The following is a 19,596-nucleotide window of genomic DNA, read 5'->3' on the forward strand; positions in this document are numbered from 1 at the left end:
GTGGGGCCAGATGGTGCAAGCGAGCTCAGGTGTCCCATCCGTCCTCCWCTTCCATAATTCCCTTCCCGGCACTGATATAAGGTGGGGTTTAACCCGTTTGAATTGAGGGTAAGTTACCAGCAAGATCGGGGCAGGTAAGCGCTGGCTTGGGCAGGTTTGGGCCTGCTGAGGCTGATGTCGCAGATCACTGTGAAACAGAGATACTTACTAATACTGTCTTTCTCACAGCCATAATCAGTAGAATATCCAAGCACTTCTCAAGCAATAATGAAATTCATATTATATCYCTATACACTGAAGGGAATTTACTCCCATTTTTTTCACTTATGAAGAAAATGGTGCAATCAATATCAGATTTGAGAAATGGATCCTGTGTTTGTGGGAAGCCAGAGCCTTACCTAACCTGCCTAGACTGTGCCCATCACCATTGATTGAAGGCTCTTCTGCAGGTCAGAATGTCCTCAAACTGGCTGCCTTGATCTACCAAGTGCTCACAGCTCACAGCAACTGGGTAGGAGTTGAGGGGACAGGAGTTCATTCATACTCAATGACTGCTGTTGACTGTTGTGTTGGTATTTGTTCAAAGAAGAGTCTCAGGGGAGAATGTGAAGAAGGAAAATGAAGAGGTTCTTGCAAGTTTTCTTCATGGAGAGTTGCTTTACTTACCTTGTATAGACTATCTATGTAAGGAACAACATAGATGCAAGGGGGAAAGTGTGTGTCTGAAGTTGTCTGTAGATGAATCAGATGCAAGGCCTGTTATAYTGGTAATGAAAGATGGGGTATCCCATCAGATGAGGAAGGCTTGGCTTGAAGAGCCTTGAAAATGAAGCAAGGAAGTCTTCCCTCCACAGCCAATGGAATTGTAGCTGGCTCCTGTATCACATGTGAAAGAATCCCTGAAGGAGCCGCAGTCCCAGGCAGCGTAACTGAAAGGTGTATTGTGGTGCATGTATACTGAGCAACATTTTGTGGGCAAGTATATTGCTAACATTTTTAAACTTTGAGGCTTTTAAGATTAGTTAGGGAAATTTTCTTTAAAAATACAGAACAAATGGACAACTTTACACATGTATTTCTTCCGAGCTGCGCATGCAGAGGATGCAGTGGACCTTTCTGCATGCAGAGTTGTTCGCATTAGGAGTCCACTCGCAGCAGCTTATTAATTTTATTGCAGGACTCAAAACAGTAATGAAATAAAACTTTTTGTTTTATTTAGATTTTTAGATTTAAAGTTTAGATATTTTAGTTTTGTTTTTATTTTTAGATCAATGTCTCCACTTGCTTTGTCAATAATAATCATAGTGCTGATTTTTGGTTTGGTGATGGTGGTTGTTTTGTTTTTTTTTTTTATTGCAATTTATTTTTCTGTGTGTGTTTTTTTTTGTTTGTTTTTGCAAGATTCAGCTACTGTCTGCCTGTGCAGAAACCCAGCTCTTACAAGGCAGGAATTTTCTACAGATCTATCTAAAAAGGAGAATTACTCTTTGAAATCCCTAATTCTATTAAAATAGTTAAAAATAATTTTAAGGACTTTGTTTTTGATGCCATTATTCAAGATTGTCATTATGTTGTTTAACCTATTAGGGCCTAAATACATGACAGATGGYGTGCGAGCATTATGGAAAGTTGCTTCCATTCCTTGTGCCACAGAAGGGCTCAGGCACCGGGTTAGTCATTCAGTTAACAGGAAAAGGGAGCTGATGAAATTTAATCCTTAGTGCATTAGGTATGTAGAAATGCACTGGAAGAGGCACTTGATTTTTCTCTGTGCTGCAAAAAWGAAACGACATTTTATTGCTTCAATTCTGGGGAAAAAAAGCTGTATTGGGAGTACGTTGGTCATTAGTTACATGAGAAGCTCCATCGTCTGATAGAGCAGGTATCAATGTTTTTGTAGGGAGACAGGAAAGCTCCTGAACTTGGGAGCTTGCCCAAAAAATATTTTCAAGAAAAAGTCTGAGATTAATATCAGTTTCAGTTCTCCGAAACTTTCCTCCCCTGCTAAATGACCTTTTCATTGGTTTACCTCATGATAGCACACACAGGTGGAATTAGCCTTTCAGCAGTAAACTGGTTTCCAAATAAAGAAATAATTACCTGATGCAGAGTTTTTCACAGCTAGTTGCTTTTCTTAGTAAGTCAGAATTTTCAGTCGAGTCCCTCTGCAGGTGTCCAATTTATCTCTCCATTCACTTCGCTATGAATCAAACTCTGTTATTTTGAGAAGAGTAGCGTGCCTGATTACAGTAATACTAAAGATTTTTTTATATAATACATCTGTTGATTATGGTAGTCGTGCTTCAGTTGTGATTCTCCCTTGAAGGCCCTATTTACCGACACAAGCATGTCTTTGGTAAAGGTGGCCTCTGAGCTGGCCCTGGGGAAGGCAGCACAGCCCTGGTCAGCCCTGAGACCAAAGAAATTTCCATCTTTCTTTCCATCACTTTCCATCACAAGAAAGAAAGAAAGAAAGAAGGATTTTGTGCTGGGCACACCTGGCTGTGGCCCAGGAGGCCACTGAAAGGCCTCCAGCAAGGAGAGGTCCAAGGGGAGGCCACGAGACTGAGGAGGCAGCAGGAGCTTCGTTTGCAAACAGACTTGCTTTAGTCAAGGGAAACACGTAGGGGCTGAAGGGAAGAGTATGGCCCAAGTGCTATTAGATTAGAGTGATTGCCACTCTGTAAATCTATAGGTGTGTTGTGAGTACATAGAAGTATTTGCTAAAATGACATGACAAAGCCAAGCACTCATTTATGACTGGAAATGCATCTGCTAAGAGAAAGGATGTGACTTTGGTCTCATCTTACATGTGTATGTACTTACTGTGTGTTGACTCTGTGTGGCAGAAATTCAAAATTTTCTTCCATAACTGTAACATTAGACTTGCAGATRACAGCTTCCAGGAAATGTAGAAAATACTTGTGCCTGTCTCTGCAATCATGTGTCCCCAGTTTTAAAGCAAGAAGCTCCTGACAATGACCTGCGAGGTGCCCTATGAAACAAATTGGAACACATATTTTTTAGAATGAAATGATTCCAAGTCTTCTGATTTCCCCATTCGCAGTTCTGAAAACTGCCTATGATTTTATAATTTCTATGTGTATTTAAATATTTATAATTCTGAGCYATAATTCATTCCATTCAGCTGCACGTTTGCAAATGCAAATGAAATCAATAAATATGACACAAGCTAATATTTTTGTTTTTATATAAGCGACATATTATTGTATTGGGTTTATAAGCAACTTTTACTCTATGGAAAATATTTTATTTGGAGTTCTTGTTTACATTCATAATGCAGTTCTAGGCAGGTTCAAGATGCTGGTTAACCTTTGAGATGTATTACTTGCCTAGTGCTTAACAGAGATAGATGACGAAGAAGTGCATATTAAAGCCTCTCCAAAGCCAGCATCATCAATCTTCAAGGAGCTCGGCTTCATGCAGTGCGGAGCTGGCCCGGATCTGCGGCTCAGAGGAGCCTCGTGTTCCAGGCTCCTGCTTCGGCAGGCCCTCAATGGAAATGTCAATTGGACATTACCAGCTGCCTCTGCCTTGCTTTAGTATTGCTTCAATAATTTAATATATCGTCTGACTCTGTGTGCCGAACTTCTAACCTATCACTTAGCGTTTTACTGATTTGATGGCTCCGCTGCAAGAATTGAAATCTGGGCTTTGAATCCTGCCGTTCACACTTTATAATGTTTCCCCCTGAATTTTCTTGATAAATTTGGCAATACAGCAATCTCATCTCTAACATTAAAATTAGAGATTTAGTGAATATTATATGTTAATTTTGGAAGATCACATTAAAAGTAATATCAATTGATTAGGATTAGAGCTTCATGTAACTATTTCAYGTCAACCATTTCTGGAATGGTATTAATAAAGGCTCGTCATAAATTGTATACAGAGGGCTTATTGTAATTATACAAATCACTGCCTAATACTGTTTGTATCTCTTCGCAAATGAGACTTGATGTGTTGACTTGTGCATTCAGTTGAGTCCTCAGGTAACTTCAAGAGAAGTATAGCTKCTGACTGGCAGCTTATTTTGTGCTTTCACTTGTGTACCATTTCAAAAAAAAATTGGCTCTGATATCTCCGAGGAATTGCTTTTATACTCACAATGAGAGTAAGATATACAACAAACTCAAAGGACATTAAAAAGCGCATGAAATGACAAAAATAATTTACAACAGATGTAGACAGCAGTAGAAACATTTTTTTGTAGTTGTAGAAGTATGCATTTCTACCAAAACAGTGGTTACCGTCATAATTTGAAAATGAGAATGTTAAACTCCATTTGGAAATAGTTCAATTATTAAACCTAAGTTTAAATGTATGTATTTTTTTTAATATCTAGGATGAAGATCGAACAGAGGAGGACAACAGTAGAGTTGAACCTATTGGACATTCAGACAGTGGGTTGGAGAATGCTACCAATTTTTCCCTGGAGTAAGTTATTGGTAGAACACATTATTTTAATGATGAGACTTGAAACTGAGTTCAAACTAGCTGAAAACTTTATAGAATAAATGATACTGCTTTTAAGAAAGCAGGACAGCCTTTGTTTGCCATGATGCAGTTCCATTTTAAACCATCTGCTTATTGCACTTTTTTTAAGGCAGCTTTAAAAAAGTTTTTAAAAGCTTGTGTTAAAGATGAGCATTGGACACTTGACATTTTAAGTGCTGAGGCTACAGCAGATTTTCTGCCTCACAGGAGATGCTTATGATGGAATTCTGAAAAGTTGTTGCAGGGAGTAGGGTCAAAGCTAGCACAAATAAATGAACAGGCAAGACTTTCAGTGGGAGAAATCTTTGAAACTCTCATTAGTCTACAGTATACAGGGAGAATGGTGCGGGTTCAGMGGAATTGCCTGGTCAGAAAAGCTCCAAATTTGTAAATAAATCTAAACTAATGTTGTTTGATAGTCAGAAACTCCCTCTCATCTTAAAGATTCAGTAAATGATATTTCATCTAATCATAAGGTACAGAAAGTTTGACCTTTGGCATTTCATTACAAGGATCTCATCCATACCTCACTATGGAATTTTTGAGAAAATATCCCTCCTATCCCTAAATTAAACCTTTTAGATTAATCAAACATAAATTTTAAATTAGAAAACATCTTTTTCTTCTATTRTTTCTGAATTAAATTATGAATTAACTTGAGAATGTTCGAACGTTAGATAAAGATCATGGTGACATCTATTAAGTGATGTATAGTAAGGTTTTCTCTATTCCTTTAAGAAAATCTGTTATTGTAAATTGGAAATGCTGATTGCTAAATAGAGCTTATAGAATTTCTGTCAAATTTAATACTTCTTGATTTTCCTTTTACTGATTTATTGGTTTTTCATCATATGATGTTTGATATCATACTGTTTTGGTATCATGACTTCTTGTATGTTTGTTTGAAGTGCCCTATTTGAAAACTAGGGCAAGAAGCAGAATTAAAACACTTGAAATTTTTCGGCAAAGTCAAGGTACTTTGGAAGATGTATGTAATGGATTGATTAGGAAGGGATCATTTCCCTTTATGTAGTTTATCACTTAAATTTAGGATGAGTTTTTAAAAGAAAAATAGAAGAAAAATGAGTGCATAAACTTTAAGTGTATATGAGAGTAAGGGACRAATACTGCCTCAAGCAATAAAGCAAGTTAAACAGTGTGGGCTGGTTATGAAGATTGACCTTTTAATTTAAGCTGTGTTTCCACTTATCATGAAAGTTCCAGGTGAATCACATTGATTTTACTTGTTCTCTTCCTCAGCCTTCAGTKTTCTTTTAAGCCAACAGGAAATTCAGAAAAAAGGGTGTTCATAGGGGGCCATAGGCATACCAGGAGTAAAATACGCCTCAGAATACCTTTTGGACATGAAAGGCATTACCTGATTCCTATGAGTTGCTCTGCACAAAATTTAATGAACACTTAGCCTTAATGTATAGAGGGAATGAAAAGAAGGTAGGCTGCAAAGAAACCAGGACTGGAAATATTACCAAATGCTAAAGTGCTATCAAGGTTCAAAAGTTTCTCTCTGAAAAATAACACTTTTCTGGTTACTGAGGAAAGAATATGAGACAAATTGGATTGTTGACTTCCCTAGCASCGTGTGGACTCATTAGTTTCAAATTCTGGATTAAGCAGGGCAAGATTTCATGGTGGGCCACCATGTTGAAGGAATGTTGAAGGAATTGGAACATCTTTACTGCTGTCACGGAGCATTGGTTTTGCACTTTGCTCCAGTTTTATTTCTAGATTATTATAATTCCTATGCTTCTAAGAACAGGTTTCCTGRAGGTATCCATATGCTGCCAGGAAATACAGATAAAATATCTAATACCAGGGAGAGACCTAAGCCACCAGTTTAGGTTATGGTTTCAGTTCAAATCTGTGACTTCTAGATTTATTGAGCAGTTTAGTCTGTGGGTATTATTTTTTCATTTGGTTATTTATGGCTCTTTGTAGCTTGTGGTAATATTGCACCTTTCCTGATCCACGCACGTTTCAGGCTCATTATGAGGTTTGTCCAAATCTGTTCCTAGAATTGTACAGCTTCTGAGCCTGTTTTTCTCTCTAAAGCGAAGACTATAATTCAAAACTAGATGTTTAGTTGTTTCAGGGGGGTGCATGATATAGTTAATTCTTGTTTTAGAAGCTTTGTGCAGTAAATTGAGGGAGATGTAGCAATTTTCTCTAAAGGAAATGGAAACAGAATAAAGCCAATTGTATTAATGTGTTTTAAATCCAAAAGACTTTATTGAATTACAAATTTGATAATTCTCCTCTGTGTTATTGGTTATTATGTAAAACTAACATTAAGACTTAGGAGTTGTCATTCTCTAAAATAAACAAATAAACATGCCAACTCCGATCAGCTTTTGGGCTTTTGCTGAAAAATTGCATGTCCTATTTACGGTATGAAAACCCCAGAAATTCAAATCTTGATCTTAAGTATTAGTGTGGGTCAGAGAGCTTAAATTTAACTTTAGAATAAAGACGAAATGAATCCATGTGATTTTTATGTAAAAAGTTGTTTGCCAAAATGCCTTTAATTTTTGTTTTATTAATGGATTTTTTTGTTGTTGATTGATCTCCTTTCATGCCATCAGATTAATATTCAGGTATGTAACATCCAAYGATGTTTTCACTGCCATGATTTAATTTCTGGGCTGTTTGTTTTTCTGTGCATGTGTGTGTGGGATTTTTTGGTCCGGTCACTACATGTTCACGTTGCCTCATTCGTCATTGTCTCACAGTGATATGGTAAAGCTCGTAGAAGTCTCCAACGACGGAGGGCCTTTGGGAATCCATGTAGTGCCTTTCAGTGCTCGAGGCGGAAGGTAACGTATTGTGGAGGCTTTTAATTGATCATAACTTGCTGTGCTTTATTGCAGTTGTGTTAATTCTTGCATTATGACTTTTCCTTATATGCAGTACTGTATTTTTTAAAGGATGCTTTACTAGTTGAGAAAGGAAAAAATGAGAAAGGAAAAAAGTTTATACACCTTGTGTACAGCTCAAAATTCATTAAAATTGCAGGATGTGTAATAGAAATTCTGTTTTCAAAGCACATGAACCCATTTTAAATTTCATTATATGCCAGTCTGGTATTTCTGAAATTTAAAAAAAAGCATAAGGAAAGTAATTTGCATTAAAGTAATATTTTATGGATTACATTAGGAAACAATGCATCATCCAAAATGCTTACTTTACTAAAATACTGTCATACAGTTTAGGATCCRTAATTGAAATATTAATAGAATCTCAGAAAAATACCACCGTCAGTTTATAACAATTAGTGTTACATTTGAAACCCTCAAGTACATGCCTCAAGAAAAAGGGAAAGAAATACACAATTTAAGAAAGTAATCTTTGTTTAGACACATCGAAATAGTAATGTGTTCTTAGTTGTCCACATATCCGATAGGAATTTCTGTTCAGTGATTAAAAGCAAGAATCACTTGCTATGTTAATATCATTAATATTGTCTTTTCAGAGGGAGGTACGTTTTTCCTTCTGCATGAAATACTTTCCCAGGATGGGAAACATGGTGTAAAATCTTTACTGGTGAAGTTTGCTTTAAGCACAATGCTTTGATAGCCAGACTGATGTGTATTGTGAGAGTTTTTGAATTTAAGGTAACTTTTCCTGAGGACTTAAGGCATTAAGAACTTACATAACGTGGTAAATTCTTCTATTTGTGACCTGAAATTGAATAAATTCAACATGGGAATGGAAGAGACATGAGTGAATGCTCTATCACACGTACGCTTAAAAGAAAATCTCGTAAACTTGGAAATGGTTGGATTGTTCATACAATTACTTGGGATTTAGCCAGTGTGAAGGCCAAGAAAGAGACCTGGCTGCTTACTAAGTGCCTACTCAGTTTAGTAAAATTGATTTTTAAATCTATATTTTGACATTTAATAAGGATTTAACACAGGTATGGTGTTCAGAATGCCAGTGTGCTTGTCATGTCTCAGGCAAAGCTTATGCTATCTATACATAATGGGAACATTAAAAAAAAAAAAAAAAAGAAAGAAAAAAGATACAAATGCAGAAAAAAATATAATACATAATATATTTTTTATATATATATAAAAGAACACTACTCATGGCCACAAGCTGAAGTATAAGAAATTCCGTCTCCAGGTGAGGAGCAACTTCTTTACTGTTAGGGTAACAGAGCAGTGGAACAGGCTGCCCAGGGAGGYTGTGGAGTCTCCTACTCTGGAGGTCTTCAAAACCCGCCTGGATGCCACCCTGTGCCACATGCTSTAGGTGTGCCTGCTTGAGCAGGAAGGTTGGACTAGATGATCTGTAGAGGTCCCTTCCAACCTTAAATATTCTGAAATATTCTGAAATATTCTGAAATACTTATGTCATAAAACATGAAAGACTTTCTATGCTTTATTTAAATCCTGAGATTACAAGTTTTTGGTTACGTTTATACTATGCATTATGTACTTTATAATATTTTCATATATAATATGTATGAATATATATATGAAATTCTCTCTATATATTTGTATATGTATAACTATTAGTATATGTTGTCCTCAACTTATACTTAGGCATGTCTATGTATTAGCATGGGTGCAGGGTCAGCAGCCTCCTACCTGGGTTGACTTTTAGTGTCTTCCCAGCAGCTGCGGAAGCCTGGGCAGCTGCTGTAGGTTCTCATCTCTCTGAGCTGGACAGGGTGCACCTGGGTCTGTGCCTTCAAAGTGTGGAGAAGAGCCAGAGAGCACCTCATGCTTCCCAGGAGGTCTCTCCCRTGGTCTCTGTGGAGCAGTGGGAGGGAAGGGATTGCTCATTGCTCAAGGCTGATCTCCTGCAAACTGCTTCTCGTCTCCTTTCYTGATGCTTTCAGTGAGAATAAAGACATTCTTTCCAAGTGCTTCTAGCAGTGTCAAAAGGGAACAACATACATCCACCATCACTTTGGAGCCCTTAATTTTTCCTGGTTCCTCACCTATTTTGAGAAGAAAATAGGCACTTAATCCTACCTTTGCTAGGTTCATGGGGATAGCTAATTATTTGATTCTTGGCAAATCTGATAAATTTGTTGTGAGGAAGGAAAACAAAGTTCTGGGAAAAGTTTTACTGATTCTTTATAGATGGGGTCATTTTTTTTTTTTTGCAACTGGGAGCTCATCTGTCCTTTCCTGGCTTTTTGGTCATATGCTATGGTCGACTGAATTTTTTCACCTTGTCAAAAGGGACGAGGCATGTACATATTCATCACCTTATGGTCAGGGAGGCTGTCAAGATAAAAGTTTTGTTTGCAAAACCTTCTTGCATATTTTTGCTGTAGGATAAATGCAGTGCTAAGCAGAGCAGGCGGCATGAAAATGAAAGCAGAAAGGAGGACAGCATAGACAGTGATCAGAAAAGTGTAACTCGAGGAGCAAAGAAGAAAGTGAATGAGAGAGAGGAAAACACAAAAGGAAAGAAGACTCTAAACCTATGRAAAGTTACCTCTTAGCGTCAATCCCTTATTCTGTGAACAATGTGTTATTAAAACAGAGCAGAAAAAAGAAATGGTTATCCATCTGAAAAACACCACAGAGAACTTGCAAAAATAAGTATTAGGTTATTTTGATGTAGAACAGTGGGTTTCTGTGTAGAACGGTGGGACTCTGCCTGCTGTTCCTTGTACCAAAGCATGACACAGATTCCCTGATAAATGGTGTATCTAAAACCTATGAACTACAAATACCTTTTTTTTCTATATTGCACATCCTAAACAAATGGCAAAAAAAAGAAGGATGTCATAGAAGAATGGGTAAAATRATACCCTGAATTTTCTTTCATTTCATGAGCTTGAATTACAGCTTCAGTTTTCATTTAAGAAAAGGAACAAACAAACCAAATGATAGTAGAAAATGTTATATACACAAACCCTCTGCTAAAAATATGTTTATACATTGTTCTGTTCTACAGATCTCATTTTATTTTGCTTTCAATAGAAGTGATTTTTAATTTCCAGAGTTTATAAATCACTTCAAGCTTCACTGTAAAAGTTTTATTCTTTCGCTTAAGTTCCAAAGAAAACAAAGCTATCTGAGATTCGTGTATTCCACTTTTTTTTTTTTTTTTTTTTTTTTTTTTGCACTTATGTTTTATTCTGAAGATGATACTCTATTTGATTGTACAGCAGGTAGGTGTTATCTGCATCTCCCCTTGTTCCTCTCCTACATTTCCAGCCTTTCAAGCCTCAAATATAGCCACAGTTTAAAAAATGACAAGCGTTTTACAAAGATTCCCTGAGGTGTGAATGTACCATTCCCTTGGTGTTTCCATTGAATGCTTGCTTGGTTTGATCTGACCCTCTTAAAAGGTATGTGAAACTTGATTTGAGGTATTATCCAACTCAAAAAGCTGCCAAGCAGTTGCCAAAAACTGGAAATTATTTCTGGACTTCAGACTTGAAGGCTGATAAAGGCATTTTAATACCTCCACAGTAGTGCAGTGACGTAAATGATGTTCAGTGRTGTATAGACATTCTTTTATGTACAATTTAGGGTTGACCAGCCATGATCCTTTAACTTGAACAAACAAGTTGATTTTCCTTCCAACTCAAGAAGGTCCAACTCTGACCCTGTTGCCTCATGGGATTTATCCCACATTTGTGTTCTGGTAGAACTTTCCAGAGATCTTCCAGTATTGAATGGCTTGTGTGAAACATCTGCTGTTACACATCTGCTTTCAAGCCAATTGTTATTTTTGTCCCTGAACTAGTTTTTGCCTTTTCATATTAGTGACTTTTCATAAATATCTAAATTGGTTATTTTCTGCCCTGTCTGATGTGATTAAATTGCGGTTAGTTTGTAGGTAATAGGTAAATAACTTCAGTGCAGTCATACAATGGGCAGTGATGGCTGCATCATCTTCTAGATGTTCAGTGTAATATTTTTATTACTCTTGCAGTATTTACACTGTCAGTTTTTATTAAGACAAATTATCATCATATCCATACAGCTGGGTGGCATGTGGGGAGTTCATATTTTCAAAGAACTACTCTGACTAACTCAGCCAATTTAGATGTCAATAAAACATTTGCTGCCTGTTTCTAGTTTTATCATTGGTTCTAATTTATACTTAGAACTGAAATGTTAACACATGTAGCTGAGTTTATTTTAATTGTATAATTAGACTAATGAACCTTGTGGAAATTTAGTGGTGCAAATGCTAATATAATCTAAGCTGTTTACATTCCCAATTATGTATTTAAAACAAATAAAAGATAGATGTCTGTGGTTTGATATTCTGTTCCCCTTCCATGCCCGTGTCAGTTAGTATTAGTCTAAAACAGTGCAGGTGCCAATTTCCACTTGCAATTATTCTTTCTACATGGTTACAGACTTGCATAGTGTTTTACAAAGCTTCATGGGGACATTTGAGGCATTTAGATATGTTGACAAGCCTATTCTTGAAGAAATTATGMTTTAAAGCATGTACTGGAAGAACTTACAAAACATGTTGACTTATTTAAACTGACCTGATTAAGCAAATACTGTTGACAACTGTGGCTGTATGTTTTATCCTGCAAGGTCATATTTAGATACACCACACACACATATGTGTGTATACACACACTGCCTTTTGTATATTTTACAAGATTAGGCCACAGACTTTGTAAATAATATGTTTTCCAAATGTAGAAAGTGGAGTATTGAAACTGTTCTAGAGCTACATCTCCACTTGTCAGAATTAATGGTGGTGGCACATAGCAGAGGAAAAAATCCAATAATTCTTCAAAGTTACTACACAATGTTTGCAATATTTGGTGTAGTCTGTTTTATCTTCAGTCACTGCAGCAACAAACATGAATCCCCATAATGCAATTTATAGCATAATATGCCTGCATGTTCCCATAATAGGCTGAAGAAATATCATAGGAAACTTGGTAATTTTATTTTTGTTTTTTTTACTAAAATTTTCAGGGATGTATATTTACAAGATCTAGAAGAATTTACCACGATGCAGAACTATATACAGAAGCTATCAATGAAATTGTGTCTAAAGTAATCTTTGACACTTTTTTTTTAAAAAGGCCATGTAAGGATTCTAGCTTCAAATTTGATAAATTTGCTTCAGACTGTTCACCCAGCCATGAATCCCATCTTCATGATTTTAGCTTTCTGTGCCTTGGTTAACCTAGTTCTAACATTTGTTAAAAAGCAAGCTCTGCATGAGCACCATATGTTGTGTCTGAAGTGAGCAGTCTTGCATTAATGGAACGTGTAGTCTTTGTTTAATGAAATTATTTGCAATTTTGATGTATAGTTTATAAATGTGTTATGTTATTTTAGCAGGGGACAGGATTAATAATTTTTATGAGCTTTGATGGCTTGTGTGAATTAAGTTTAAGAAGAATTTAGTTTAACCGTTTTTGTTGTTAAGAAACAACAAATCATGCACAAAGGCATGTCTTGCTTTGACAAGTTATTCATTTAAGTTACCAGAATCAGAAATATTAGAAAGTAGTATTTCTAGAAAAACATTCGGCATAGCTCACTTGTACTAATACGTATATAGAGATTTTTTTTTGATATTTAATCATGTAAGTAAAAGGCCTGCTGCAGTTTGCTGTACGTGCTCTCAGTCGTTGGTGCAAATACATGTGCCCACCTAAATCCCACCTGGTCTGTGACCCCTATAGGGAGGCACCCCGGCATCAGAGGGCCCTTGGCTGTGAAGTGCAAGAAAAGTCAGAGCAGAGGCCATTCTTTCCTTTCCCTCTCRAATCTAAGTGCTTTTCTCTCAAATGTTCTGTCCCCAGTTTTTATATTTGCTTGCTTTATTTCCACCCCTCTTAGAAGTCTCTTCTTCAGTATCTTCACTTTGGGTCTCTTAAGATATTGTCTCCCCAGAGGCAGTCAACAGCTTGGAAGTCAAAAAGGCATAAAATATTTGTGAAACTTCCCTTTTAACTGTTTGGAAGCTCTTCTGATAAACAGTAATGCAGCACATATCTACGTGTTTTTCYTACCATTCATAAATGTTCATTGCAATGTCTGTTGCAACTTAACAAACATCACTTATGCATAGTGATTATTCATAACATTTTAAAAATCTGAGACGAGGTTCAAGCCCTATTTTAGTGAACATAAGGACAAATGGTTGGATTTTTTTTTCCTTTTTTTTTTTGTACCATTTCTTCTTATGACAGCCTAGTTTCATAGTTGTCAACTAATTTTAATGCAGTAAATACAGCATAACTTAATCATAAGTTAGTCTTGGACTGCTAGGGACTTCTGGATTTTTTTCATGTAAGCTATTAAAATATTGTAGGAAAAGCAAACAGGAAAGCAACTAATTAATATCTATATAATTACTTCTCAGCTCATTTTCTTAAAGGAGCTTCTGCTAAGTTCCAGGTATTTTTTGGCAGGAGTTACTCTAGCCAAGTGATCAGAAGAAGCATTGGAAGAAATATCTTTGCTTTAAGGAAGGAAAACTTTTTAAGTGGGAGATACTGGACTTTTGGAAGGATTCTAGAAAGGGTGCAGTGTCCCAAACGTGAAGAAGAGGGAAGATTAGAGCCGTGCAAGTACTGGCAGGAGTTTCAAGGTGGTGTTTCCCGAAAGGCCTTGTAGAGCAGCGGTCCCTCAGCTTTGAGGAGACACTCTGCTTGTGGCGCGCGCTGTTTTCTCTGCAGGAGGCCCCGTCCTGCTCACTGCAGAGCTAAGGCCCAGCCCTGTGGGCTGCACCCYGGCTGCTGCGAGGCCTGCAGGTCTGTCGGGGGCCAAATGCGGCTGCGAAGGCCTCGCTCGGGGCAACAAGGCTGCTCCAGKGGGCAGTTTCCCCATTAACCGTGACCGCAGTGAGCGAGGTGTGTGTTAGGTGTGAGGGAAACCTCCTGCCTCGGCTGCAAGCAGAATTATCTCAGCTCAGCGTCAGCATCTCAAGCAAATTCCGTTTGATGCCATTTGATGCTGTGTGTTGTCTTGGTGCTTTCTGTTGCTTTTCCCATGTTCTGGTTGTATGTATAGAGCCTTCCAGCATATCGAAATGTCACTAGGAGGTTCCAAAGTGGAAGTAATAATACAATTATTTCTCCTACTCTTTCACCTGGCTTGTAGGAGACAGCTTTTGTTTCTCTTCTAAAATTATTTATCATTTAATAATATATTACTTTTTGAAATTGTTATGATTTGCATATGTTAGAGATAAATTGGCAAAAGTAGAACTTAAAGTAGAAAAACAAGGTTAAAGTTAGTTTTGCCTTTCTGGCCCATTTGATGAAGTGCTCAAGTGCATATGTAGCTGTCAGATGCCTGAGGAGTCCTTTTAAGCATCATTGACTGCTCATTTATTTTGAGCTATTTGTGAACTGAAGTGGTATGAAAGTTTTCTTCTAATAAGTTGCATCTGGTTTTATATCTGCCATTCATCTGATTTTTTTCMATACCATACCATGTTTAGGAATGACTTTTGAAAAAAGTCTTTTTTTAAAAAAAAAAAAAAAAACCTTCAACGCTGTGATTTTGACAATGTTGTGTTAATGCAAGAACTGATCTTGAAGATTGACTCCTTCAAACTGGTTCAGATATAGAAAGAGTATTGACTTTTGCCATGCTCCTCTCAGCGCAAATGCACTCTTCAGGAACCATTATGGAAGATTAGGTTAAATGTTTGTTTACCTTTCCTCTCTGAGAATGTCAGTAAGATGACACTGCACTAGACAGAGTGACCAACTCATTCCACAGAGGCTGCCAAATAGTAATTATTTTCAGACATTACTGAGCTGATTCATTTTAGATAGTATGCTGAATTAAAAATGTTTCATTTTTTAACTTCTTTACTGCTTTGCATGTAATACTTAAACTAAGGTTCACAAAAAATGCATTTGGTTCACATGAAGTTCCTGTGTACTCCATCCCCCCACTGTAGGCTGGATGATTATTAGGTGAGATGACCCCACATTTCACTTGCACAGAAGCAGTAGTAAAACCTGAGGCATTGGCTGCTAATTCAGAAATGAAATTGCAAGTTGAGCTTCTTGGTTGACTCATCAGAGAGATGCAGGCTGTCAGATATGCAGGGCTGCTTCAAGCCAGCTTCTTCATTTCACAAATTTAGGACTTTTGCAAGACAGGATATGGTGTCATCACGCTGTCTCCACTTGCTTTTAACTGAGAAGTTTGTTTCGCTAGGGTCCTTATTTCYTTGATTCAGGTAATGCTTAAAAGTAATTTAAATTTTTTGTATCCAAATCCTAAGTAAAGACAGTTTAAAATTTCATTTCTCATAATGATTATATTAAAATATTAAGTCAGGAGGATTTTATATACTGCCAAGTGTTAGATGTGTGATCATTTATAATCTTAATGTTCCAGAACCCTGGGGCTGTTAGTGAAGCGATTGGAGAAAGGTGGAAAAGCCGAACAAGAAAATCTTTTCCGTGAGAATGATTGTATTGTGAGGATTAATGACGGAGACCTTCGGAATAGGAGATTTGAACAGTAAGTGTATTTACTGTATGTAATATTGCGATATTTAATCTTTAGCAACTGCACCTTTCATTAATTTGAGGTAATGAAGTATTTAAGAAAAAATTCCTCAATTCGCTCTTTCTGGAAAAGGAATGCTGAAGATGTTAGTGCCTTTTAATTAGTCAAGCTACAAAACTAAAGGATAAGTGCTGTCATTAGAGTATAGGGATTTCTCATTTCATTGGGTTTTGCCTTGCTTTTGAACATTATGGATTCTTTTTTCTTTTGCTGGTATATTATTTACCCTGAAAATACAGCATGATTTTTGCTTGTATACTTTCAGTGTATCATGCTGGATATATGCAGATAGTATAGAGACTTTATTTTTAATATTTAAAACCTGTTTTTGGTTTTATGTATGTGAGAACTAAAGGTGATATATGCTCAGAAGCAGAAACTTCCTGTATAATTTTCAGGCATTATAAATATTTGTTTAGTGGATGTTTGGACTTTGGTAGAATCCCCAATAATCAGAAGTACTTTTAAAAGTGACAAAAATCTGAATTTGTTACGTCTTTGAAAATGCTCATTGACTTCTGTCTGCTTTGGATCACAACCTAAAGCCTGTGTCCATGTGTGCAGGATTAAGCATTTTGTTCCTGTTTCTCAATGTTGTCCTCTGAAGGATTACTTATATACATGAAGTGAAATATAAGATAAAATCTTTGCAAGACTGCATCAGCAGCAAGTTAAGAACATACGTAATCTTTGCTAAAATGTAGTTTSTATTGTAATAATTCTGCCATTATTGTGATTACCTTATCAAAATGAACTATTAATTATTAAGATTCAAAACACAAGGCACTTTATTAACTGCCGTAATACTGTATGCACTTTATTAACTGCCATAATACTGTATGCATTTCATTACTAGGGTTAAAATTGTCACTTTTCAGAGTACAGTATCTGGAATATTAGTTGTTAAGCATATTTACCCATGGTATTGGCCTACGGCTAAAAAACCTTAGCAAAAAGCATAGCGGACTAATGAACAGATCCAAGTTTTATAGGTTATGCTTGAGTTTCTGCAGTGTATCTGTCAGCTCATGTTGCTTAATTAACATCAGCAATTATGCTTATAATGTCTTGTAGTCTGCCAGCCTTAATTTGCTAATTTTCTCTTCATTTTGAACCTAGAGCACAGCATATGTTTCGCCAAGCCATGCGTGCGCCCATCATTTGGTTCCATGTGGTCCCTGCAGCAAATAAAGAGCAGTATGAGCAGCTCTCCCAAAGCGAGAAGAACACGTACTACTCCAACCGCTTTAGCCCCGATTCTCAGTATGCTGACAGCAAAAGTATTAATAATTCTGGACTTCACACGTTACAAAGAATGTCTAGAGGGGTTACCCAGTCGGATCAGGGAGACTCCTACTCGCAGCTACCTCATAGTGTGAATTCATCAGGGAAGCCACCGTCGGGCCTGGTACCGTCACCTCAGAAAGTTCTCGCCTCCACTGCCAACAGTGGGTACAACACCAAAAAGATAGGGAAGAGACTCAGTATACAACTGAGAAAAGGTAAGGCAGTAGCTCTTYGTGTATCGCAGTAGTTCTTTGTATATGGTGAACATGTAGAGCAGAGAGACATGCATACAGTTCTGTTGCATTATGCATGTTGGTTTGYAAAAGCCTGAAGGATTTGAGGGGTTGGTATTTGAAACGCTCGTGCCACTCATGCGTTCTAAAACCAAACGGTGGGGTTGCCCACGCAGCAGTCCCTTGTGCTCGAGAATCATGTGTTCTGTGTGTGCCAGCATGCAGCTATTCCAGGGAGTGCTCTGGTTGTTTCTTGCTATCCTTTAACTGATAAAATGCCTTCATTACARCAAATGCTGTTGCCAAGGCCCGGTGATGGAAGAACTATATAAACCATAAATAAGCCAGAATGGTCTATATTCTGCAATTTGAAGCTGTCAGGACTTCTCAAACTTAGTAACTGTGGGTTTATCTTAACACTTAAAAAGTATGCCGGATCCATCTGGTAAACTAGACTTCCCAACTTTGAACAAAATTTTTTTTTTTTTTTTTTTTTTAATTTATTAAATCTATTGAGGGGTGAAATTATTGACTGAACAATTGAGGTGTAATCTAGTATTTCCTATCTTGGGCATTATGCTAAGTAATTTGAACGTGAGTGAGAGACTGTTTAAGGACAGAGAAGAAAGCAGTGTGTGCTGCTTATCCTAACATCTGGTTTGGATGTATATCRTACTTGTAGATGCATTTGATACATCTATGGAATTTTAATGATGTGTTAAATGCCCTCTGTGAGAAGATTTGGTATTTTTATGTTGTTACTATCTAGATCCTTTTAAGATACTTCAAAGTATTGTGGAATGACTTTTATTTTAGATATGAGTGTTTCTAGCTCTTGGTAAATTACTTTTTAAAGAAGCATACATGCTCTAAGCCCTGTGAAATAAAAATGAGCATGCTTAAGGTTAGATACACTTTAATCTTTAGGAACAAAAGTCGCATTTACATTACACAGCAAAAAACTACCAGTGTGATGGTATTCATGAACTCAGTATACTTTCCATCTAGGAAATGGTATTTGCTTCGTGTTAATAATTTTTCTTAATTAACTTTCTTCTCGAAAGATATGGCAGGCARTGCATTGAATGTTAGAGATTTTACACGGTTTTGTGGGTACCAGGCTGCTTGTCACATTATCCTTATGCTTTCTATTCCATGAACTTCACATGAACCACCAGATTGCTTCTTTCTGGTTACTGAATTTTAAGCTCTACAAACTTGGATGACATAAGGTTGAGCTGACAGTTTGCTTCTGTTGCTGATGCTCCTTCAAGAATTACTTGAGGCCATCAGCTCAAATCAAACCTGCTTGGAAAAACTTTTCATTATTGGCTGAGTAAGGAATCACCGTGTTTACAAATATGTGCTCAGATATGTGCTCATCACAGGCAGTGCTCTCCATCTATTTTTTGTGTCTACTGGAAGCCTTTGGAAGCATCCCTGAGGCATATATATATATGTATATATATGTGTGTGTGTGTGTGTGTGTGTGGGTGTGTATATATATATGTATATATATGTGTGTATATATACATATATATATATATAAAATTTTACACCAGATCCTGTTTCTTAAACACTCCCCTTCCTTCTTTAAGGTAGTTTGGCCTTCATGTTAGGCGACCATGCATGCAAGACCAGCTAATGCATGTTAGCTATACTCTTTGAGACCTTTAATGCCTAGTTTGCACCAAGGAACTTGGATGGTTCTTACAGTAATAAAAGCTTTGTTATCTAGAATATGTTTGGGAATCTTGCRGGGGTTATTTGCTCCTAGCAGACTACTTATATGCGAGTAATAGCCAGAGATGGGACCTAGCTCAGTATGATAAATAATTCCTTTCTTTCTCTGTAAGGCTATTAAAGTTATTTATCATACTGTATTTTATGCATGGTAATGTTTTATGTTGCATAAAACAGATTCCTTTTTATCGTTGTCTTTCATTTATTAATCTCCACTCTGGAAAGAGACCTGTTCTCCCATTTTGACTTTCATTTGATTCCTCCAAGAATTCACTTGGGAAGCAACAAATGAAGCAGAACCC

The 19,596-nt window shown here is 36.9% G+C and overlaps 1 protein-coding gene across 1 annotated transcript in view; it reads left to right on the plus strand.

The window, feature by feature from the left end:
- Positions 1–19,596, plus strand: part of PARD3 (par-3 family cell polarity regulator) — a 388,174-nt gene that overhangs the window by 173,630 nt on the left and 194,948 nt on the right. Inside the window, exons 6-10 of the mRNA XM_026048772.1 lie at positions 4,367–4,458; positions 7,119–7,130; positions 7,266–7,349; positions 15,858–15,983; positions 17,151–17,533. Of these exons, the coding sequence (XP_025904557.1) occupies positions 4,367–4,458; positions 7,119–7,130; positions 7,266–7,349; positions 15,858–15,983; positions 17,151–17,533 (697 nt within the window). The remainder of the gene's footprint in view (positions 1–4,366; positions 4,459–7,118; positions 7,131–7,265; positions 7,350–15,857; positions 15,984–17,150; positions 17,534–19,596) is intronic.

Source organism: Nothoprocta perdicaria, unplaced genomic scaffold (genome assembly GCF_003342845.1).
Source record: "Nothoprocta perdicaria isolate Ctin4 unplaced genomic scaffold, notPer1 scaffold_57, whole genome shotgun sequence".
NCBI classification, from domain to species: domain Eukaryota; kingdom Metazoa; phylum Chordata; class Aves; order Tinamiformes; family Tinamidae; genus Nothoprocta; species Nothoprocta perdicaria.